A 25,270-nucleotide genomic window follows, 5' to 3' on the forward strand; every position below is an offset into this window, starting at 1 on the left:
TCTCACTATGGAAAAAGCCTTTTATTGAAAACTTCTACAAGAACACAAATGATCACAACTAAAGCAAGAATCTAGCACAATGGGTGCCAATTTATTTATTTTTTACAAAAAAAATACAATCCAAGAAAAAAAGCCTACACAAATCAGTATGAAATATCAAAGTTCAAAAACTACACAACAAGAAAGCAAGAGTTCTTGCAATGTAAAGAAAAAAAGCTTCAAGCACTTCAAGAGCTGCATCCTGTTCTCATATCTTTCATGATGTAACTTTTGTTCGGGAAATGATTTCGTTCACAAAACTGTTGTTCTTTGCCAACACATCAGTTCTCAGCTGCTTCAGCTTGATTTTGATGTCTTCTTCTGACATATCTGTCAGGGGCAATGCTTTCACCTGACTAAGAAAATCCTGAATGATCTTTTCACCTTCCTAAAATGGAGTGAGGGGAAGAAAGAGGAAAAGAAAACAGAATATATTTAGATTCTTTCCAGAAGCTCTTTTCCAAATTATACCATAAATACAAAGTATTATTCAGCACCAGAAACTTCTTGCAGGAAAAAATTTTTGGACTTGCTATCGTGGTCCCAACACCAGAACAATACACAGTTACACTGGTATCAGGAGTTCTTTCCCAAACATAAGCTGATCAGCAGAAACAATGTTTACCACTGAGAGCTCCTATGGCTGTTCCACATTTCATTCCAGTACACAACCACAGTAGGAGAGGTTTGCAAGCTAGAGAGGCTGTATTATCCAAACTAGTTACTTTTTGGAAGAACTGTAAATCCAAATCAATGTTTCCATATGCAAAAGCAAAGAACAAGTTGTTACCAAGCAACTGGAGAGTGGCTCTCAGCACTGAGAACAGATGATAATTAAGTTTTATGCATATGCTTTTACACAAACAGGCGAAGTGGAAATTCTAAACAATTTGAAATGAATAACAAGAACAAACATTTTAATGAATTGTGTTCAGGATTCCTGTATCATAAACAATTTGCCCAGAACACAGATTTCTGCCTAGTGCTCTGCATTTTCTACATTAGCTACTCTGCCACAAAGCATTCATACTTTCATTTCAATATTTAGGACTAATGCAGTGTCCATTCAGTGAGGAATTCTCCAAAGCACTTGGAAATATAATAGTATGATTGTGCCTCTAAATATGTTAATGAAGGTAGACAAATTGCCTGAACAAGAAATCTAATGCTATGCCATTCTATTGCCCAGAGAGTTTTTAATATATTATGTATTACTGAATTATCAAAGAATAAAACATGACACCGTATTTGTCAGAAGTGTTTGCCTTGTCAATTTAATTTACAAGGAATTAACTTCATACAGCCAGATCCAACTAATTTGAAAAATACTTCACCACGGTATCTAGAAAGTTGGCAAAGGAAAGGTAATAGAGCAGCTGATGTAGCTGGAGGGGGGAACCTCCTAACACCAACAGCTAAGACAAAACAGAGATCATTCATCTATAACACTTATTCTATCTGTAACATTCTTACCGAGACAAGGAAACATGCAGTGGACCTCTGAAACTGAAAATAAAGTAGCAGCCTCTTTCTAGAGCAAAGGCTTTTTAAATGTATAAAGCTCTTTGGACATGATTAACACTTCAAGAACAGATCTGAACAGAATGACTTTGAGCTCAAAGGAATTAGTGCTAACAAGCCCTCAGAAAAAAAGGGGGGAGAGCGAAACCAGCTACAACCCACCTGCAGAGCCAAGAATAATCTAAACAACAACTAACACAAAAGCTACAACTTAAGTCTCAAGTAAGTAGCCAACAAAAGCATTGAACACAAAAGAAAATCCCACAGAACAGCTACAGACATGGTCCCGTGAACACCTTCAGTTCTATGCCAATCACACCAACTGCTGATTACTGTTCTTTAAGAAAAAAATAGATATATTTAATTCTTATGAGTAAGTCTTTAGACAAAATTCTTGCCCAAGCTTAATGTGAAATGAATTAAAACCAAAACTCACTACCATTGAACATCTCTTCAACTCATAACAAACTTCATAGCTAAAAGATTTTATTACAGAAAAACAGGAGCACATTTAATTATGATCAAGCTTCTGGGGAAAGCTGAATCCTAAAACTATTTTGCTTGAGCTACTCCAGCTAAACAAATGGAAAAAAAATAATAAAAAAAAAAAAGCATTTATTTTGACAAACCTCTCTTTCTCTGTAGAATTTCTTGGATGGTGGTTCTCCTTCAGATTCATTGGACTTGCCAATGTTTTGAAACTCCTCCAGTTGCAGTGCTTTCTCTCTTGCACTTTCTATCACATGTTTTGGGAAAGCCGCCAACTCTGCTACATGTATTCCAAAACTCTGGTCACAAACACCTGGGTTGAGAGAAAAACAACCTGTAAAGAAATCTCAAGAGGTGATAAGGCCATGCACACAGAGATTATGTGAACAAACTTATAGTAATTCTCTGTTCTGAAAAAGTGTGTGATATAGTTTGGTTTTCAGAGTATATTTTGATTTAGCTTTTGGACTATATATGATAACAGATTACAGAATATGCTCTTATTAAACTAAGCTGTCTTAGAGCAGTAATTGCAGAGGTCCAGAAGTGCTTCAGGAAGAAAGAAAAAAATTCAGGCAGAAAGAGTTTTCCTCTAGTACTTGAATGAAGTAGAACAATTTTTTTCATTAAAGCACTTCAGCACAATCTGTAGAAAATAACCATCTGCATCATTTGTATAAATATACAAAAACTGCATTTGTACTTACATATTAAAAAAATAGCGTGGTACACTCTCAGTCCTCCTCCTCCTCCTTTCTGCCAGTCCCACATAGCTTCCTAGTCTCCAGGAGGAGTTTAATTATATCAAAACCTTTCCACTTCATGTTTACACTGACTTCGATTAATATACGGTTTATAACATTGGGTTGAGAATGAAAGTTCTCACACTTGCTCAGAATACGTCAGTTATACACAGTTACATAAAATCATTTGCACTTCGGTATCAAAAGCCCTTTGATACAATCCATCAACTCCAATTGTTTACATTGCCATCGTTCCAATTGGCCACCCCACATATTACTACATCCTTTTAATTCTGATCTTCAGCAAGGAGTTATAATAAATGAATTATACGTTTAAAATGACACTTCACTAAGCATCTATTAAATACTGGGCAACTGAAGAATAGGCAAAGAAAAATCTGGCATTTAGATTTTTTTCCGTTTCATCAGCATTGTAATCACTCAGGTTTCTTAAGGGAAATTAAGATTTTTAAGCAGAAAGTAGTTTTCCTGATTTTGTATTAAGAACATACACCTCCACAGACACAAAGTTAACTCAGATTTCTGTTGAGAAAGTCCTGAACAGAGGCCTGGAAAACTGTACCCAGTGTACCCTTTTCATGAAGAGAGGGATGAAAATACTCTATAAAAAGTTTCGTGTCATGTCTTTTACATTTAGTTATACATTGCGAATGACGTGAAACCTGTTGTTTGTTTCAAAACAAAACTGGATGTGAGGTGCATACACTTACATTCTTGCTTCAACAATGCAATTCCGCCAAAAGGGAGAGAGCACGACACTAAAAGCAAAACCTTATATGAAATGCATCCAGTTTGAGACTAGCTACTTTAAGATAAAGATTTCGTAATGTCGCACCTAATCTGACTGAGGTTTAAAAAGATACAAACTATTGTGCCTCTGTGCTCAATAGCTCTTCCAAGAAACTTGGTCTTGAAAAAACACTGCACATACAAAGACAAGATGTGTATGACTAAAATTGGGAAAACAGGTTGAAGAAAAGTATGAAACCTGGCTTCTAGAGGTTTCACCAAAGACCAGATTAGATGAATTGATACATGTTTAAAAAAGGAGGAGTGGATCCGAGAGAAAATTCACCCACCTACTTGGGGCATATTAGTTTTGTATTATTTTTTTCCTATCATAATAGTTGCTAAGTTTACATTTTCACCATTAATAGAGTCTTACCTGCCTTGACACGGTAAAGCATTGTCAGTGTGTCATCACTGGTTAGAGCAGTAACATGTAGGTTATTTACTGTTGGCACTTGATCAGCAAGTGCTGTCAGTTCATGAAAATGCGTAGCAAACATACAAAAAGCACAGATTTTGCTAGCAATGTATTCTGAAATAGCCCAGGCTAAGCCAAAGCCGTCGTAGGTAGAAGTTCCTCTTCCCAGCTCATCAATGATTATTAGGGAGTTTTCAGATGCTGTCCTAAAACAGAAGAGCATTAAGTTTGAGAAAAGCGCAATCTCAATATCGTTATTCTGGATACTGGAGTACCAGAAATTATGTTCCATGTTAGGCTTTCTTTGGCCCTTTTAGACTTTGCATCCTGGTAGCACCTCTGTATGACCACTGAAATAAACAGTAGGCTACTTCAAGAACTTAAGAGTCCTCCTATGAAGGACTTGATATCCTCCACTGAGATCCTACATAAAAGAAAATCTTGAGATGCATCCTTCTTAGAGCACATCCTTTCCAATCAACCCTAACCTACAAAAACAAATAAACACAGGACTTACCTAAGGATTGAAGCAGTTTCCAACATTTCAGCCATGAAAGTAGACACGCCTTTCAGCTGACTGTCTCCAGCTCCTACCCGAGCCAGGATACAATCCACAATGGTTATTTCCGCAGAGTCACAGGGTACAAAACACCCAATTTGGGCCATAAGAACGATCACCCCTGTCTGTCGGATGTATGTTGATTTTCCTCCCATGTTAGGGCCTAAAGAAGAAATTTTGCAAAGGAATTCAAAAACGTCATCTTTTACCATTCAGCATTCCTTTTAAAGGAGAACAGGCTCTTAGAACAAAAAACACATAAGCTTCTTACACTTTTGCCAGGAGAGAGAGAACCAGACTTGTCTAACAGGTGCAACAAGTAGCTCTACCAGTAATAGTAGAGGCGGCATGTCTTGCTGAATGCTTTTTTTTGGTGTGGTGGTGGTTTGTATTTTAATGCTGTTTTTTGTCTCAGAAGTCATATAAAAGACATGTTCATACCTATTCCTAATAAGCTTTCATTTTAAAGTCATCAGCATTACTGCTTAAGAACGAAAATAATTTGCTTTCACTTCAAACTACAATAACAATTTGTCTGTAAAAATGAAATAGCTTAGTTACAGACTGGGTACAAGCTTTCTGTTAATTTAAATTACAATCTAAAGGGATTCTGAATCATCAAAAACAGATATTATGAAATTATACTTTAACTAAGTGCAAATGAAATAAAAAGTATTTTCAAAAAAAGATCATTTGACTTTTGCTAACCAGAAAAATAAGTGTATTGCTATGCGTTTATTCAGATTCTTGCAGTTTTTTGATGTTAGAAATGTTCATCAATCATCCTCTAATTTCAGAGCTTTGCTACTCAGAATGCATCAAGCACATCTGAATGAAAATTAAAATTCAATTAAATGTATAAACACTAAAAATGTTTTCCTGTATAGCAAAATTATCTTAATTACACCAAGAATGGGGAGAAAGAAGGTAGTCATTAAAACATGCTTTGCATTTTAAATCAACTTTATCACTAAAAGAAAACATTAACAAAGTGGGTGTTTAAAATCTTGTCTACAGAAGATGACTACGTGGCTATGGTACAATTGGTGCCTAATGGAATTTTCCAAATCACTTCAGTAGGTTCAGGTTCTCCAGCTCCTGAGGTCATATGACCTGTGAAGTGACATTCAGTAAGGCACAGAATAGATATATTAAGGAATTGATTTCTTACTTCCTAGTAAGAAATTACTTCCTTCACAGCAGCCTGTCTCTTCTTCCCAAATGAATACTTCTAAATTAGTGGCCACCTTCTCCAACAGTGCACTGTAACTACAATTGTAAAATCTAATTCTATGATTAGTAGTTTGGAAGACCTATTTATGCGCATAAGCTTCCATAATATCCACTACCACAGGAATCATTTGACAAGAACCCTGTAGACACTTTTAAATAGATATGTATAAAATAAACAATAGGTTACAAATATATATATATATATAATAAATCAGTTACAAACATCCAACCTTCTTTTCCAGAGCTAAATCTTAGCCTACATGCAGACACATGAATAACTCTTTAATTGCTCACCCTTTGTTGATTAGAAAAATTGTTCTGACATACCTTCTCCCCTCCCTGACCCCCCCCCCCCTTTTTAAAAAAGGCTGGAAATACTTCTTAAAAAAAGTTAAAATCTAAATGACAAGTGAAAAAGGTACGAACACTTACCAGTAATAATGTGGAACATCTGCTTGCCCTTCTCAAACGTAATGTCATTGGGGATGAAGGCCACTTCATCTTGCACTTCAATGCAAGGATGCCTGGCACCTTTCAGCGCAATCCTTCCTTGTCCCTTTTCCAAAATGACAGGACGGACATAGGGCACTGGTGCTCCATTTGACACATGAGCAAAACTGACAATTGCATCTAAATGAGCTATTACATCATTCATAGTCTGTATTGGCTCTGCATAACCTGTTTTTGATTACAGAGAGACAAATTCAACATTTTTTTTATTCTTGTTGAAAAAAATATCTTAAAGCGTATACTGATCCAAATTTAATTCATCTGCATTAAAATCTTTTTTCCTCAAGATACCAGTCACCTTCTGTGACAAACTCTGATGCAACCCTTAAGTTTCTGTACTTTGAGTACAAACGGGACTTTGTCAGACTCAGAAAAGAAGAGGTGAGGCCATGTTGATTGTTTTGCCTTAACAGCAGACAATGACAAACAGCTTATCTTAGTGTGGGAATGCAAATACACACAATGGCATGAAGGCTGGAAACCTAATGCATTTCCTTCCCCAACAATACACTGAATTTTGGGGCAAAGACAATTGAGATGAAGCACTGACAACTCAGACACAGCACTGTGCAACCACTTATGTTTGTGCAGATTATATTATGGAGGGGTCTGTAAAATACAGTGATCTCAGATGACTAGATTAGATGGCCCAGGATGCTCAGTACCAACTTTGGTTTTAAGTTTTCGTGTTTTTTGTTGTTGTTGTTGTTTTGGAGGTGGGGGAGATGGGAGGGGCTTCCAGTGAAAGGGATGACGGCCTATAGAGGTAAAGCATGTAACATCTGCAAAAGGGATGCATATGTAGGAAGAGGTGAGTAGTGACTTTCAGAAAGACTCTCACCTTTAGAAAATACATTCACTATTCTAACATTTCTTGAACTTTGCCAAGTATAGATCATTAGAATGACTTCAAGTCACTTTCACTACAAATTACACATTTAATCCAGTCTTTTTCATTAAACTGCCTCCACTGGGGGAAAAAATGCTTTTTTTCCACACCTATACACTTGTAAGTCTATTACTGCACACCACAAACCTTAAGCAGCAGCAAGACTTTTTTTAAACATACTAGGTATTTATAGGTGACATTGCAGCTATTTCTGCTATATAATGCTCAATTTAGCTTTTTCCAGATACATATACAAACCTCACTATGCTGCACACAAAAAAATATCACTTAAAGATTACCAAAATACAAAAAAAAAATCTTTTGTAATATACTGGCAAGCTCCCTACCGTAACAGCGGGTCAAAGATTTCCACTGTAACTTTATATGTTGAAATCTATTTATATTCAGCTTTAAAAGTGCTTTCCTATCTTTAATACATTTGCCCTTAGCTTAAGATTCATTAGGGCTTTCACTTTCTACTTTTCCCTTTCAAGGACCTGATCTGGGTGGCATCCCTGCCCATAGCAGGGGGGTTGGAACTGGATGATCTTGAAGGCCCCTTCCACCCCAAACCATTATATGATTCTGTGATTTGTTCTGCTGGAACTTGTGCTTTTAGGAGACAATATTTACAGAATCCTCCAGACTGAAACTTCCTGCTGTATCTTCTCCTTTTGGTAAAGAATCGTAAAGATTCTCTGCCTGTAGGTAAGCAATCTTGGAGCAAAAATACATGAAAATTAATTAGGAAAATAACAGTTTTTTATTGTACTATATAAACGATGACTAACTTGTTCTTCTATGGCACACCAACATTCTCCCATCTCAGTCCCGAGGTCCTGTTACCTCAGTTCCTTGTTGCCTTTTACCTCTTCTGCCTTCTGCCTAGCCTGCTGTTTGGGTGGAGATGCCCACAGTCAGAGAGGGAAGATCATAGATGTGGCCTTTATGGACACATTTTTTCTCCCTATTAAGGGACAAGGGGCACATGTCCCATCACTGCACATTTGTAGCAACTCCAGGAAAAGGTCTGACCAGAAGAAAATAAATTTCAAACTTTCAACAACTATCTGCAGGCCAAAACTCATTTCACACATTAATTCTTTATGGAAAGTTAAGGTCCTTCGCTGCGTAAGGACCTACAAAGTCCTACAACAAGCCCTCCCAGCATTCCAGACTGTCATACACATCAACACTGATGCATTCACCTGAAGCAATATTAATGATTTCCTTAACAATTGCGTCCTGAGCCTCTTCATATTCTTCTCTGTTCTTTATATATTCTTCATTGACGGCGCTCAGTTTGCTGTGAACAAAACCACAACATTTAGAAGTTGTGACGTCCTCTGTCTTCACTGCTACAACATGTAACTTCTGGCCACATCATCTATGAGTCAGTACCAGAAATCCCCACCTGTTTTAACAACTGGGTTCAACCCAAAGACCACAAAACAGCTAACCTACAACTCATCCAGGATATCAGTAAGATTAATTCTGAGTTGAAAATCATCCACAAAGGCCAAACCAGCAATTCTAGCAACTCCAAACACAAGCATTCTTAAAAGTCTTACAGTGCAGTTATTTGTTATGGACATGCTATGTGCTACGGGTTTTCTCTTTAAACTGAATCCATGGCCATCTTAGAACAAGATGTGGCACACTGCAGAGCTGGCAGAGAAGAACTCCTGCCAAGCAACCAAGTAGCCCAGAACAGGCTTATCAGAGCTGAAGGCATTTAAGTTCTTCCATTCAGTAAAAAACTTGGGGAACTATTGTCTCTAACAACTGGTTCTAGCCTTCAAAATAGGCTAAAGCAAAATTAAGAGAATATTTAAAACAATCTTTCATTCTTCTCAAGCTACTCATCTCACTTTTTGGAACAGCCAGTAGGACTGAATATGAAAAGTGGATATCCAGGTAGTGCACCTCCATTATAGGTAGAAACCTTCTACTTCTCACAGTGTGTACAGAAAGAAGTGTAACTACTAACTAAACACAGAGAATTCTGCTTTGTTAGTGATCCACAAGATTTTTCCTTAGAAAAGTAACAGATGACACTTAAAGTAGAGGTTCTAAGTACCATCTTCTATGTTCTGGAAAAGCCTAACTTCATCATTACATTTAGATTCATAACACATTTAGAACAAAAAAAAATCAGGAATATTTTGAAAAAATATTCTTGTAATAAATGTTAAAACACACATTAGGTTTTTACTTTGTTCATTCAAGTAAATTGGTGTAAAATATGGAAGCATGTTGGTTGGTGTGAAATATATCAATATTTTTGCAATCGTTTTCAAAACAAAGGATTTATTACTTAAGAAAGTGAGTGATTAACAGAAACAGTCACCATCGGTAACAGCACAGGCTTGAAACCAACCCTGCCCTGTACATCTGTCAATCAAGATTTCTCTCAAGAAACTCACTTCTGTGATGTGAACTCCAGCAGGAACTGTTATACCTAAAGTGACAGTTACATGGTTTGTCTGAAACAGACTGTGTGATGTATTAATCCCTGTTATTTTAACCATTCTATATATAACACATGAAGCAGACAAGAACAAACTTCTCAGGAATCTGAAGTCCAAGTGGCAGTTGATTACTTGTAGCATTTCTTGGGTAGATACTGTTTGATTAATAACCTGGCTGATGGGACTGAATGCACTCTCAGAAAGGTTATAAACACCACCACTTAAAGGGAGCCATCAGTACACTGCAGGACAGGACTGCCATTCATTGGGATATCAACAGACCAGGGAAATAGGTGGACAATTTCAAACACAGTCCAAAAGTCCAGCAGGTGGGATGAAATAACTCCATGTAACCGTACAGACTGGGGTCCAAATGCCTATAAAACAGCTTTGCATAAAAGAGTTGGGGGACACAGTGGACAACAAGCTGAACCTGAGGCACCTGAGCCAAAGGCCAAGCTCCTACTGGCTGTACTAGGAAGAACGCAGCCAGCAAGCATGTCAAAAGGTGGTTCTTCCCCTTTACTTGTGAGGCCATATCTGCAATGTTGTCTTCGGTTTTGACTTTCCAGTGTAAAAGAGACATTGAACTTGCAGCAGATGGCCATCACAAAGATTTCAAGCTGGTGCACATGGCATACAAGGATAGGCTGAGAGAAGTGTATTTATTCAGCCTGGAGAGGAGAGGTGTCAGACTCTTGGAAGTACAGAGCAAAAGGATGAGATACTAAATACCCAAGCTGCTACAAGGCAAGTTCTCACTAGATCTGATGAAGAAAGTTTTCATAAAGACTGGTTAAGCACTGGAATTTGTGCCCCAACAGGTTATGAAGAGATGCCTGAAGCATGGGCAACTGAACAAGACCTTGAGCTACTTCATCTAATTTTGAGATTGCATCTAACTTCAAAGGTGCCTCTGCTTTAAGTGAGGGTTTGGACCAGTTAACCTCAAGAGATCTCCTTCAATTTAAGTGTCATAGATTCATAGAATACCCTGATTTGGAAGGGACCCACAGGAGTCAACAAGTCCAACTCCTGGCTCCCCACAGAACCACCCAAAAATCAAATCATATGCCTGAGAAGGTTGTCCAAATGCTTCTTGAACTCCAGCAAAATGGTGCTGTGACCATTTTCCTGGGGAGCCTGTTCCAGTGCTCTACCACCCTCTCAGTAAAGAACCTTCTCCTAATATGCAATCTGAACCTCCTCTGATGTAGCTTCATTCCATTTCCTTGAGTCCTGTCACTGTCTCCAGAGAGAAGAGATCAGTGCTTCCCACATTGCTCCCCTTTGTGAGGAAGCTGTAGGCCATGATGAGGATTCCCCTCAGTCTCCTCTTCTCTAGGTGGAAAAAAAACAAGTGACTTCAGATGGTCCTCATACATTCTCCCCTCCAGGCCTTTCACCATCTCTAGTGCCTTCCTTTGGACACTCTCTGATGGTTTTATGTCCTTCTGATATTATGGCGCCCAAAAACGCACACAGTACTCAAGGTGAGGCCGCACCAGTGCAGAATAGAGTGGGACAATCAATCACTCTATATCACAGCTATGCTGTGCTTGTTGCACCCAGGATGCAGTTGGCCCTTTGGCTGCCAGGGCACACTGCTGACTCATATTCAACTTGGCATTGACCCGAACCCCCAGATCCCTTTCTATATGGCTGCCCTCCGGCCTCTTGTCCCTCAGTCTGTGAATATTTCTAGAGTTACCCCATCCCAGGTGCAGAACCTGGGACTTGCTATTGTTAAACTTCATGCAGGTGGTGATTGCTGAGACCTCTAATTTGTCAAGTAATTTCATGATTTTTCATAGACAACTTTCTACATAGGTAACTTCTTTACTCCTGTATTACAATAATGAAATTCTGAGAGAGATGATGACTGGATTAGTCCTTGTTCCTCCTAAAAACTTTCAAAAAGAGCTAAAAATTCAACAAAAAGTACAGACTTGGCTGTACCTGTGACAACTTCTGTCTGGACAAGGAGAACCTGAAACAGCCATGAAAGCAATTAACCTAAAGGTTTAAATTTTTAAATGGCTTAATCCACAGAACCACAGAATGGAAGTCCAATACATGCCGTTATCTTTGTTGGAGCTATAACGTGGATCAGAAAAGGTAATTACCAACAAAATTGCTGCATGTCATATTTGGTGATAAACATAAATAGCTCTTTTCCATTGCAGCTTATGAAAGTGTCTGTATAAACACTCACACTGAATGTAATTACACTGTTAGGTGTAGCTAAAACAGAGAAATTAGACAAAGTTAAAAGGAGCAAAAATAGCTAACAGTTGGCAAAGGAAATTGAGAATGCAGGCATGTGCTTTCAACAGAAACTGCATGACTTCTCCTCCCTCATGCCAGTCTTGCTCAGTTTCTCAATCTGTAAGCCAATTAAAAAGAGGAAAATTCAGCCATTTAAGATGTACAAAAAACTGTTTATTGGCAATATTATAAAGAAAGGAACAATTGTTTCTTTTACAAGACACTTTCAGAACTACCAATATGATCTCATACCTGTTAGTAAATTTCACACCATTCTTCTGTGTATCAGTTATCTTGTATTTTGAATTGTTCCGGAGGACTTTTTCCTCCTTGCAAGTAATTCGAAAGTGATGTCCAAACTGTGAATTTGACTCCAGTTTAATACTTTTGCCAGCTTCCAAACCTTTTAGATGAAAATAGAAGAAAAAAATAGGAAAGAAAACAAAAAGAAAACAATGGTGTTATTAAAAATCCTTCAGCTTGTGTTATTTCTGTGCAATAATCCCAGATTGTATGATATAACTTCTTGGATATGCTATTCAGTATACTTGCTTCGGTTCTGCACATGTATGAAAAATGCCCAGACCTAACAAAGGTTTACTGTTTCATTCTCTGCTCTTACCTTTGATATACCCTCAAACTGCATATTGAAATGAAGTGTGCATCATTACTATATTGCTACACATTCTCCAGAAATATGAAAAATGTTCATAACACCCTACAAGGACATTCTATATTTCCGTTGTAAGCACAGCACATAGTCTTGTGATTCTTTTACTAACACATACTTCTGCTGGTGGGATTTCTCTTCCTTACATAATCTTGTCTTTCTTTTCATTTAGATAGCACGTTAAATTAAAAAAAAAAGTATTAAAAAATAAATATAAAAACCATGACTAAACAACATGCAAGCCCTTAAGAGTATAGTCTAAAATACCTACAGTGATTCCAGTTTTCCGTGCCACATTTGCATTAAAAATTGTCATTTAATTTTAAAGTTTCTCTTTAAATGCCCAATTCGTCAACTGCACATCGATTATCCGATACAAAAAAAAAAAATCTATCCTTTAAATGTCATGTGTAAGCAAATGAGACATTTTGCAAAGAAGTTCAAAGGAAAATTAGCATATCCTGAACAGATAATCCAGGGGAATGGACAGAAAAAAATTGTTCCAATGCACATCCTCAAAGGATGTAAAATAAAACTAGGCTTATTCAAGAGTTAGAATTCCACAGTACACGACAACAAGGATTATAATTTCTGAAACATTCTGTAATGCGATCTTTAAAAAAGGCCAAGTTGTAGCTCCAAAATCAGTTTTCAATAGATCATACTGTGACAACTAAAGTCACCCCAAACTAATCATGAAATAATAGAAACATCCCCTAACTCCTCTATACCAGTTTACATCGCTTGATCTCAAAACATTTTAAAAAGGAGGTAAGAATCAAAGGCATTGCCATACCCTACCTAATTCTTTGGCTGCACTCTGTAAGAAGGACTGCATGTTTTCTTCCAGTTCATTCATCTTCTCTCTTAATTCTGTCAAGTTAGGATCAAAAGAAGCCTTGACAAGAAATTCATGATTCTCCACCTAGGGAAAAAAAAAAAAGGGAAAAAAATTGTAGGATTATTATCAATAATAAAAATAATAATCTCTCTGATCATACACAGTGAAATTAATTTACTTAATCACTTATTCAATTTGTTGGGCCTTTTTATACACAATTTTGTAATGCAGTACCATTAGTGATAATTAGAGTCTGATACACCTACAAAATAAACGAGAATTTGCATCATGGACAACTGAACTTTCAGTGTCTATTTTCTCTGTGCAATTACCAGCACTGCAAAGCATTTCACACAGCCTGCTATTTCAGTTGCAGTTTTGTTGCATGCAAACATACTGCAGTAGCAATGTTCTCCAACTATTTAACCAGAGATGTGGACACCACAAAATTATGAAATTTTAGAAGACCCTCTTCAAACTTGGAGACATTGATAAAGCAGTATAAAAAAATTCCTTCCCTGTTATTGGCCCTGCTGTTAGGGGTGCTCCTCCCATTCCCTTAATATTTCTGCAAAAAGAACAATAACGAACATTTATGACAGAACATACAGCAGAAATGACCATTCCTGTTTTAATAGGGCAAATCCCTGTTCTGAAACAGAAAGAATAGGCTGAAAAGGCTAAGAATGACAGCCTTTGTCATTACTGGCCAGACCAGTCCCAACACTGATGACACTTTGATATCTGCATGTTTACTTATGTGAAATAAGATGCAAGTGGGTCTTGTTTCCAAGTGTTTCTCAATTAATGAGTTGACAGTAAATGATTTGGAGACACAGAAACTATATTGAGCTAGCTAACTAATCTGAAAAGCAAGTCCTTCTGTAAAAGGCTGTGCTCTTTACTAAAACTAAAATCCTACGTAATGAAAGCACTAACAAAATTTAGAGAAGTTTGGAGTAGATGATTTTCAAAGGCCCTTTATGATTCTATGAAATACAGGAATAGAAGTGACAGTTTCTTAACTTTATTTAATTAAACAGCTAGGTAAATGAATAGCCACATCCCACGCGTTTTGAACTCAGATTTTTTTTTTTTTAATATCAGAAGGCTTGCCCTGAATAGATTACTGACATAATATAGTTGCTATGACAACCTGTCCTTCAATCACACCTAGATTAGATCTCAGTGTTTAATTTCAATTCCCTAAAAATCTAAGAGGAATTGCAAGTCAAATGCTCAAGTTTTAACATTCATACTGAAAAGGTTTATTCTTCATAAAACCAGTGTTGATTTATCTGTAGCCATTTTAATTGATTCCAGTATTGTGAAGGAAAAGCAACCACAAATTCAACATATCAGATCTCGATTAAAAATAACTGACTCATCATTCTGTTTAGAAAAACAACAAAATATTTTTTAAAGTAGAAGCTGAAAATAAATTTGAATAGCTGGACTATGAAGGGTGAAGGCTCAGAACAGCTGCTAGTTTTGAAGAAAACAGAGTTCCAGGGCATACAAAATTGCATCAACAGATGGTCTGTAACTAGCATAAAGCTATAAATTTCTTCATTAGCATATATCATAAATTACAGCAACATGTCAGTCAAACAGTCTTAAAGAGTATAATGCAGCTGATGAATGCATACACAATACAAAGAGGGAAAAAAATACTTCTGCATCTGGTGCAAAATATGCATGTTCAAAATTTTAAAGCCAGTACACTTTTCAAAAGTTCCACATATTGCTGTTACTACCATGCCTAGCACATTGTAGGTAGGTCTCATTTCTACAGTGAGCTGCGATTGACATTTATGGCAATTCTAAAAACCTTCCAAGTTTTCAAAATTGACTGAAACATAAGAAACAAATATTAACTAAGTTTCTTAATAAGTAGAGCAAATAGTGATACTGTAAAAACATGTACATTTCTATGTGTAATGTACCAATTCTCCAACAAATACAATGGAAAAAATATGTAAAAAATGCACCAAAAATGTTAGCATTGTTTCACTTCTGGCAACTGGACACAGCCAAAAACATGAACCAAGTGTTCAGTGTTAAACAATGATAAACCACTCACCTATACTTATCCCTTATCCTTTCCAGTACAGAATTAAGAAACAGAGCTGTTCCTTCTAGCTTTCTTTGGCCAATTTTTCTCTGAAAAATGCCAGTTTTGCCTTGCAGGCTTAGTCCTGTCTGCAGTAGTATTTTATAAGCAGGTGTAGATGCAAAGCTAGATTAATTTTGGTAGCTTTCCCTCTAGTGAGAAACTTCTTTACCCTGGGAAGTCCATCTTTATATCTAGGTCAATCATTTTCCACAGAGGCAAACTATTAATTACAAAGACTTAATGTGACCATATAGAAGCAAATCTACTAAACTCTAGAGAAGCAGAGAAATAGGTAACATACACGCTCTGTCTACATTCTAGATTGGAGACACATCACAGTAACATTGAAGTGATGACAAAAGAAGCAGAAAAGTGGAAAAATAACCTCCCCACTTTTAACAGTGAGTTTTCTAACAAGTTTCAGGACCATAGCATCCATGTACCCAAAGCACTTTTTCCATTGGCTACATCATTAAGTCAGTAGTGTGAATATCCTCTTGATATTCGTCTGCTATATTAATATCAATCCTCATATATTAGCTTCGCTATATATGGCTAACTACTTAAAATACAGATTAATCAATTAACTTGGTGAGTGCGGAGCAGATTGTGAAGTTCAATAAGAAACTTTAATTGCGAAATAAACCTGTTCACACACACCAGCCCGTACCTTATCCATATCCAATGTTGTTTCTATCATCTCCAGAAACTTTGAGAAGTCAGAGTGAATATCATTAAGAGGTGTTATAAACACTGCTAACAACAACATCTGGTGAGTTCCTGTTAAGAACAAACAAGAAAAATGAATTGAATGAATTAATCGTTCAAAAAATCCACAACAACCAGAATTCACTTATTCAAGATAAACAGCACAACTATATAGCTGGTAAATTTCTACAAAAACATGCATTCTGATGGGCTAGGATTGATGTTGCTGTACTGAATTACCCCCCTACTGTGCTGACACTATCTTATGTTGCATTTTCTTGGTAACACACAGAAAAGGAAAAGAAATGGCAACCTTTATTTTCTAAGCTTGCTTTTCATAGTATTGAGATCCTACTAATGACTATGAGCAGAAAGCCTGCCACATTACTCTTCTCCACAGCAGGAATATTCTACTACTTCAACACCCAAAAATGCTGTTCAAATTATGCCACTGATCCTTAAATGCAAAAATCACATTAATTACAACTCAAAGTGCATTTGAAAAGTCTTCAAAAGGAACACAGTATTGTATCAAGAGCTATCTTGACTGTAAGATATACATCATGCAAAAATTAGCCAAGAATTCTTAGAGACGAGCCAATGTCAAAGACTACAAGACCACTGCCCAACAGTTCAAGTGTTTCAGCTACACACTGATCGGAAAACTTTCTTGTGCAAAAATTTTGCTATGTTCATTTTTAAGTATCTGACTGCTATTTCAGAATTCCAATATATTTCAAATTCAAATGTCTTTAAGCTTTATTCCTGCAACAAAAGTACATATGAAAAATGTAAGCTTTAGAAATCTATATACTATTTCTTGGCATCATTAATGCATTATAAAACATTGAAAATAGGCAGGGAATAGCATTACCTTCGTGTTTTTCTAGTGCTTTTACAACATTAGGCAGTTGATTAATAGCCTGATACATTCGATAACAGTCCTGTAAGGTTGCAGCTTGTCTCTGAAATTTCTTTGCCAGCCGGTTAAGATCTGGAAAGCGACGTAAAAGATCTTCTTGAAGGCCCTGACGTAGTTCTGGATCTACCACAAAGGCTTCAACCAAATTCAACCTAAATAAGATTTCATAACAAGGATTAGCATGGCATGGTCTGCAATTCGTTTGTCATCAATTAGAACGAAAACACTTATCTGTAAGTTTCTCTATCCTTTCTTTAAGGGTGTATCTGTTGGCCACTTTCCTGATGAGAGAGCAAGTTAAACCAGAACAACGCATAAGCTGAGAAAGCAAGGATATTCAGACTACATCGTACTTGTTTAATTTTTACTATTGGGGTATTTAACCAACAGCATTGGGGTGAAACCATTTCAAACTGCCAACACCTGTCCAGTAGGTATTTTGAAGCTCAGAACCTTCTTTGAGATTAATCTTTTCCCTGACCATAAAAAAAGTCATCCAGTAATCTATTAAAGAACAGATACTTGGTAGGGAAGAAAAACACTGTTCTTTGCAGACTTTAGCTACCTGTGCTCAAGGCCAACCTTGACACAGTGGAGATGTGCAAATGTATATCACAGAATCAGAATCCTTAAGGTTGGAAGATACTCCTGGACATTTTCTATTCCACCCAACTCTGCTCAAAGCAGGATCAGCTACAGCTAGTTACCAAGGACCATGTCCAGTCAAGTTTTGGGTATCTTTAAGAATGGCTCCAGTAACAACCCCTGGAATACGCCACTAGTTACTGACCTCCAGCTGGTCTTTATGCCCCTGACTACTACCACCTAACAGTTCAGCCAGCTTTTAGTCCACCACACTACCTACTTATCTAGTCCACACTTCATCAGATGTAATGGGAGAGGGTGACAAAAGGCTGCTAAGTCAGGATAAACAATAGTCACTGTTCTTCCCTTATCCAACTGCCTAGTCATTTTGTCGTAAAAGGCTATCAGGTTGGTTAGTCATGATTTTCCTTTCAAAAATCCATGCCAACTACTTTCAATCCTTTTCTTATCCTTAGTATTTTTGGAAACGTTTTCTGGGATTATTTGCTCAATCACCTTTCCAAGAATGAAGATGAGGCTGACCAACCTCTAATTCCCTTCATAGTCCTTTTTGCCCTTCTTGAGGGCTGGAAGAAATCAAGTGTCAATTCCTGCCCTGGAGGAGCCTTCTCCAATTGCCATGACCTGAGATTATCAAGAGAGGTCTCTATGGCCACCTACCTTAGCACTCATGGGCATATTCCATTGGGTCCCATGGACTTGTTTGCTAACCTGATCCTCCTTTAATGAGGGTATGTGGTCTTTGCTCCAGACTTTACAACTGGTTTCAGCTGGTAGGGATTCCCGAGAATATCTGCATTTGGGAAAGACCGTGCCTTGGATGCTATTGTGTTCAGTTTTGGGCCCCTCACGGCAAGAATGATATTGAGTTACTTAAGCTTGCGCAGAGAAGAGCAATGAAGCTGGTGAAAGGACTAGAAAATGAGACATATGAGGAGTGACTGAGGGAACTGGGATTGTGTAGTCTGGAGAAGAGGAGGCTGAAGGGAGATCTCTTTGCTCTCTACAACTACCTGAAATGAGATTGCAGCAAGGAAAGTGTTGGCCTCTTTTCTCAGGTGACAACTGATAGGATGTGAAGGACCCAGCTTAGGATGATTGCATGATTAAAGTCCTAACAATTGCTGTTCTGTCCACTCACTTGTCCTATTTTGGTTTTCACTAAAAGTTAGGTCCTCTTTTGTGCCACCACCTTACTAGCTAGCTAGCTCCTATCCTGCTATCCTGATCATTAGAGAATCTCTTCAGTGCAGCTTCCAGACTCGAGCTCACTCTTTCCTTTTTCCCTTTTCCTTTTTTCTTTTCTTGCTTGTGCTTTTTACATAGTGCTGTACAAACAAATCTTTCACTTTCATCCCACGATTCTTTCAGCTTGTTCAACAGCCTCTTGGAAAAGAACTTGTCAAGGGCATTTTGAAATGCCTAATTTATTCAGATTTTTATTCAATTTTTTTTCTCCTGTGTCCACTACACTGACAAGTTCAAAGAGTTAAGATATGCACGATACATTCTTCTTCTGCCAAAACCATGCTAATTAGACTAACATCTCATGATCTTCCTGGTACTGTTCTATTTTTCCCTCCTGTATTTGCCAGCCACAAACACAAGGCTGACAGGTTTATGTTCACACAACATTTTGCAGAACAGGTTCCTGTCCAGTAAGAATACATATAAGGTTGCTGAATAGGAAGGGCTACATTAAGGTAACACAAGTATAAACCACATCTAATGCTCACAAGTAATAATGAAATCAATTGATAAGCTTTATATTAAAAACAACCTATGGCTGAGGAAACAAAAAGAAAATACAGAAAGAAATAAAACCAAGAATCCAAGAAAAGATGTAAACAAACACTTGAATAAGTTCTCTTTCAGCTCAATCAGTCCCAACTTCCCCCGTAAATGCACGTCCACGGAGAAAGCCTATAGTTCAGAAGCAGACAACACAGCAAATTGTCGCACGCCTTGCTCAGGGGTCTGCTAACCAAGGAAAAGCCCACTTGAACTGTGATGTTGTCCAAAGCTGGCTAAGATACGATTCCCTTAAGCCACAGTCCCACAAATACTTATAAGCTAGCAGGAACCAGCACCGCCACCACAAAAAGAGTGAAGTAGCACTGGTGTCCTGCCGCTTTTCTCCACCCTGCCATACCCTCTCCCTCAAGTCATGAGTGAACTTAATCAAGGGATCTGCAGGCAATATGCCCTCAGGACATATTTGTTACTAGAAAGTGGCCTTTGTTCCGCTATGACAGATAGGTCTTTGGACTGAACTCACAACTACTGTCTTTTAATCTCAAAGGTATAATTTCAAGTTACTATGAATTATGCTGACTATTTCCTGCAGCTCTGCTGAAGCAGTCCCTTGTGATACTGAGTCCAAAGTCTCATGGGCAGGTTTAGACCCTAGAGGAGCTGCAAAAGTCATACTGCACGCACTTCAGAGCGCTTGGTGCACACTGTGCACCACATCAGACTTCTTTTTTAACCTGAAAGATTATGTAACATAAGAGAAAGCCACATCCTAACATCAGTCTTATGATTTTTCTAATATTCCTCATTAATCCCCAAACCGTCTTACCATGAAAACAATGCTGGATATTTGCAACTTCAGAATGGTTCATTTACAGATATGGATTCTGAATTCAATACATGCATTCTACATAAAAGTAATATATACCAGGGAAACAACAGACTTTTCCCCACCCTACATGAATGGCTGGATGTATTGTTTGAGTATCATGTCAAAACGTAGAGATTGTAAATTAAAGCCCTTAGATTACATCAGGGATACCTGACACAAAATAAGTACTTTCTGTAACTATCAAGCAAAGCTTTGGAAGCAGTGTGCATTGGCTGTAAGGCTGCAAACTAATGAGCTCAGATTAAAAACCAGACAGGATTATCAAAAAAGCATCATTAACTCCAACATAATGTTTCCCCCCCCTTAAGATATTTCAGAATATAAGACAGCAATAGAGTAAGTTACCAAAATTCATTATGTTTTACACAAGCATAACATTTTTAAACATTTTCTGACCTCAGATTAGCAAAGTAAAGAAGAAAATGATTCTTCAGCAGAAAAATAGAATTTTTGGGTCTCATCCTTGCCAGCACGATGCCATTTAATACAATTAATATCTTGCTCCTGAAGCAGGCTGCTGCAAAGGCAATATTTTTAGACCCCAAGGGAAAGGAGTGCCTGGCATCATTCTGAGGCATATGCAAATAAATCACCAGGACACAAGGAGAGCTCTGCTCTTCCTCCTCTAGCCAGAAGGCAGATCAATGCAAAGAACTGCCAGGCTCTGAGACACGCACACAAATGCCCTCCAGTGAGAAGTAAGAGAAGCAGAAAGGAAACACTTTTTTATTCATTTATAAGGCAAAGCTGGCAACACCCCTCATAGTTCTATCACACACCTATCTTTTCATATGGCCGAGAGCTGCAGGCTGCAAGTTGCATTTCTGCGCAATAACGGAAGGAATCTTCAGGAACGTTCCTATAGGCAGGCATTGACCAGAGCTTGTCAAGGGTCCCACTGTTTCACACCAGACAGGCCACCTATACTCTGCAGCAGAGACCCAAAGATGCCTACTGGCAGCACCCGACCAGCTCCCCCATAATGGCTCACTTCACAGTTGGGACTACTCCACACTCCCAGGGCAGACCAGCCCTGCTCTGAGACCTGGATCCTGAAAATATTCAAACATTTAAAACACAAAGTATTGTTCCTGTCTACATTCTAAAGAAACTTCCATACATCTGTGCATCCGATGTATACCTACACAATCACCCAGTCACAGTTAGCGTCTTATTTCCCATTCTGTATCAAATTAAAATTATAGATAATAAACCTTCACTTATGTTTCTCAAAAGTTATGTTTCCCAAATAAGAGGAAATTTTAATTGTTACTGCTAACTGCCATTCAGACTACAGTCTTCTGTAATAGCACTATTTAGGTTTGATTTACCACTCCTCATTCTCATTTGAGAAATAAAATTATTACCCTTAAAGAATTAAACAGATCCACAAAAGAGTAGCTGGAATAAATCAGGAAATTTCTCACCTTATAGCAACCTGCTTCACAGAATGATTATCACTATTCCCAACTTTTAAACTCACTTATTGAAGGGGAAAAAAAAAATCATACTCAAAATGCAACTTTGCTGATATGTTTTACGTAGAAAATCTTCTCCCACCTCAAAGCACAATCTTGCTGGACTGAACAGTCTCCTACCCTCAAGAACTGTACAGACAAAAAGCGACAAAAGAATATTTCATAAAACAAGATTCGCTAAGTACCTCCAAGCACTTCAGCAGAGGCATGATATCTCCCCAAGGTTACAAGAGACATATTAATCCCTCTCTCTCTCTCCCTCTCTCTATATATATATATTATTTTTCATAAAACTTTCATAGTCTTACTTTTATGAGAGTTAAAATTATTCAAATAGCACTTTCATAGCAAATCTGTCAGAAAGGCAGCACAGTTTTATTGAATACTGGTTGTGAATAGTTCCAGTCCACAGATTCAGACAATATTTTTCCAATGTGAGGATATGCAGATATCCAATTAATTCTCATGTAGTAAGTTTTGAAATCCAATTTACAATATAAGCTAATTAAGCGTGAGCTTTAAAAAAGTCAACATACCAACAGAAAACAAACTCTTACAAGTCAGATCATTAAATGTGGAGAACGGGCTTTTGGCACTGCCTGATCTGCATTTAAGATATTAATCTTTTCATGTTTATGATGACAGCAAGCCAAGGACCAGCTGCAGAGCAGCAAAAGGATTAATTTTAGATTACATCCTTCAACCTTTTTTCATGTATTAGTTTTCATCAAGTGAATAAGACAAATCAAATTATTCTGTACCTACAAGATAGCCAGACCAAAAGAAGGGAACAGCAGAGCCAGAAGGCCAGAAAGAAATGGGATTGCCCCTTTTGGCAACTGCCTAGTTTTACTGGATTAGAGGTTACATGACATTATGCCCTTATTTATTTTAGCAGGCTAAATTCCCCATCAAGAGATGAACTAAGCAGCCACACGAACACCAGTGCCAATAAAAAGGGAAATGATGACAATCCACATTTGGGGAGGCATGACTACATCTTTTGATTTGAATTACAAAACAATTCTCTCAGTGTTGCAGGCTGCTTGCATGATGTGAAAGAGTCAAAAACCAAAACAAAACCAAAAAAAAAAGTCACACTAAATTCTGACCACCAAAGACCACCAAAGGCAATACTACATACAGGACTACTAGCTGTGAACAAATGTTAAGGGCATGAATACAATGCAACATACTAATTTAAATACAGACAAGAACAACTAGTTTCACAATACGTTTTGAACACTGCTGTACCCTCAATGCAATATTTAGGCTTCTAGAAAACAAATGAACATCGTTTTCAGAATTTCTAATAAACCTCCATTTTTCAAATCATAACAAAGAACAATGAAGACAACAGAGCAAGTACTGCATAGTCATGGGCAAATTCATAAAGCCTGTGTAGTGAAACTGCCCCACCCAAAACCTTCTATAGAAACTGAAGGTGGGAAGCAGCTAAGGCTGCTTCTCAGCATAATACTTTACATTGCGGGGGGAGGTTAATTAAATACAGCATTTTGGGATCCAGTGATGAAACAACATTATTATATGGTCTTTAAAGACTAGGTAAAGATCAGAAAAGGAATTTCCATGATTTTTATTTAATGATTTACTGCTCGCTAGCTTCCATATATTACTAAAATTAAGCAGTTATGTTTATTACACTCCATCTATACTAATACTCTCTCAAATTGCTAACCCTTAAACTTGTGCAAAGAGCATACCATGCAAGTTCCACTGTTGTAAGACATGTAAGACATGCATGTCCACATGCTGTAAGACATGTATTTCTTCATTTGCATTCATTCCATAAAGCAAAGAAACTCTAAAATGTATGCAAACAAATCCCTTATACCCTTTATACATGCTAAATGAAATTAAATTACATGTCAAGACAAAACTATCTTGCATAAAGTTTCCATTGCAGTTTCCTTACATGTCACCTTTCCAATGTTTGTGGATATAAATTAAACAGATCAGAAAAAAATAGTATGTTCATAGTTCTTACATGAAGAATAAACCATATTCTTGTACGCAACATTCAAAAAAGTAATCACCAAGTACACTGTTACAAAGCAGAGAGCTTTGCACACAAACATAGTGAAAGTTTTCTTATCGTCACAGAGCAGACTATTCATTCTTTAAACTGGAAACTTAATTGACTTTGGCCATGATTTAAAAAAAAATCCTGAATGATTTGCCTCAGTCTACCAACAACAGCAGCCTTCAGGAATCCCAGGTCTCAGAGACTAGAGTAAAAGGCTGGAGCAAGGAAGATATACCCTTGGTGTTAGAGAAGCAGGTCAGGAAATACTTAAGCAAATTGGATGTTCTTAAGTCTATGGACCATGACGAGATGCACCCACAAGTGCACAGGGAGCTGGCAGATATGACTGCAAGGCTATAATCTTTGCAAGGCTCTATAATCTTTGGTCAACCATGGCAACTGGGATAAGTGCCTGAAGACTGGAAAAAAGCAAACGCCACTCCTACCTTCAAGAAGGGCAAAAAAGGAGGACCCAAGGAATTAGAGGACAGTCAAACTCACCTTGATCTCTAGGAAGGTGACTGTCCTGGAAACCAATTCCACATGCACATGAAGCAGAAGAAAAACATCAAGAGTAGATGACGTATTCATAAAGGGGAAGTCATGCTTGACCAACCTCATAAGATTCTATAATGAAACTACCAGCCTGATGGATGAGAACTGTGGAGATTGTCCTCTAGACTTCAGTAATGTCTGTCCCCCTATAAGATCTTCATAGAGAAGATGTTGAATTATGAGCTGGTTGAGCATACAATGAGGTGGATCAAAAATTGGCTGAAGAGCTGGACACAGAGAGTACTGGTGCATAGTTCAAGGGGAGGAAAACGATTAAAGAAATGTTAGATCTTCAAGTTCCAAACATGTTACCAGAGAACTCAGAGACTATAACTTTTCAAATGACAAAGGTAATGTTTTTCTAACATTTCTAGAGGCCTACTGCGAAGCCAACACCACTTACATAGCACTGGAATGACAACTTCTTTCATGCAAAATATTTATTGCGCTATGATATGCATGACAATATCAAATTACACTTCTGTCTTCTGGTTAGTTCAGATTCAACCTGTGTTTCAGAACCATCTTTGCAGGTATCGGAGGCACTCCCAGTGTTTAGCTGAAGTGCATTTTAATTAAGTCATTTAGACAAACCTCCAAGCTGCTCATATTCTCCCCTCCCTTCATGAAGGCACAGGCCACCACCTACTAATTTAACTGCCTGAAATCAGTCTGTTGCTTTAGAGAAGTACTGGCCTGTACTTGGAAAAGTACTGAAGGTCTTTACAAAGCT

The 25,270-nt window shown here is 37.6% G+C and overlaps 1 protein-coding gene across 2 annotated transcripts in view; it reads right to left on the bottom strand.

Moving 5' to 3' along the window:
- The window catches only part of MSH2 (mutS homolog 2), a 35,338-nt gene continuing 10,068 nt past the window's right edge, over positions 1 to 25,270 (bottom strand). The window contains exons 7-16 of one of the 2 annotated variants that reach the window (XM_080587604.1): positions 17,160 to 17,359; positions 16,248 to 16,357; positions 13,422 to 13,545; positions 12,203 to 12,353; positions 8,420 to 8,517; positions 6,245 to 6,490; positions 4,538 to 4,742; positions 3,979 to 4,226; positions 2,190 to 2,362; positions 1 to 427 (exon numbers count right to left, since the gene is read on the bottom strand). In XM_080587604.1, coding sequence (XP_080443730.1) covers positions 257 to 427; positions 2,190 to 2,362; positions 3,979 to 4,226; positions 4,538 to 4,742; positions 6,245 to 6,490; positions 8,420 to 8,517; positions 12,203 to 12,353; positions 13,422 to 13,545; positions 16,248 to 16,357; positions 17,160 to 17,359 — 1,726 coding nt within the window. In that variant the 3' untranslated portion in view covers positions 1 to 256. Of the gene's footprint in view, positions 428 to 2,189; positions 2,384 to 3,978; positions 4,227 to 4,537; positions 4,743 to 6,244; positions 6,491 to 8,419; positions 8,518 to 12,202; positions 12,354 to 13,421; positions 13,546 to 16,247; positions 16,358 to 17,159; positions 17,360 to 25,270 lie in introns of both variants that reach the window. The other variant, XM_080587603.1, reaches the window with a different exon arrangement.

This window comes from Anser brachyrhynchus (genome assembly GCF_964034855.1).
Source record: "Anser brachyrhynchus genome assembly, chromosome: 3".
NCBI classification, from domain to species: domain Eukaryota; kingdom Metazoa; phylum Chordata; class Aves; order Anseriformes; family Anatidae; genus Anser; species Anser brachyrhynchus.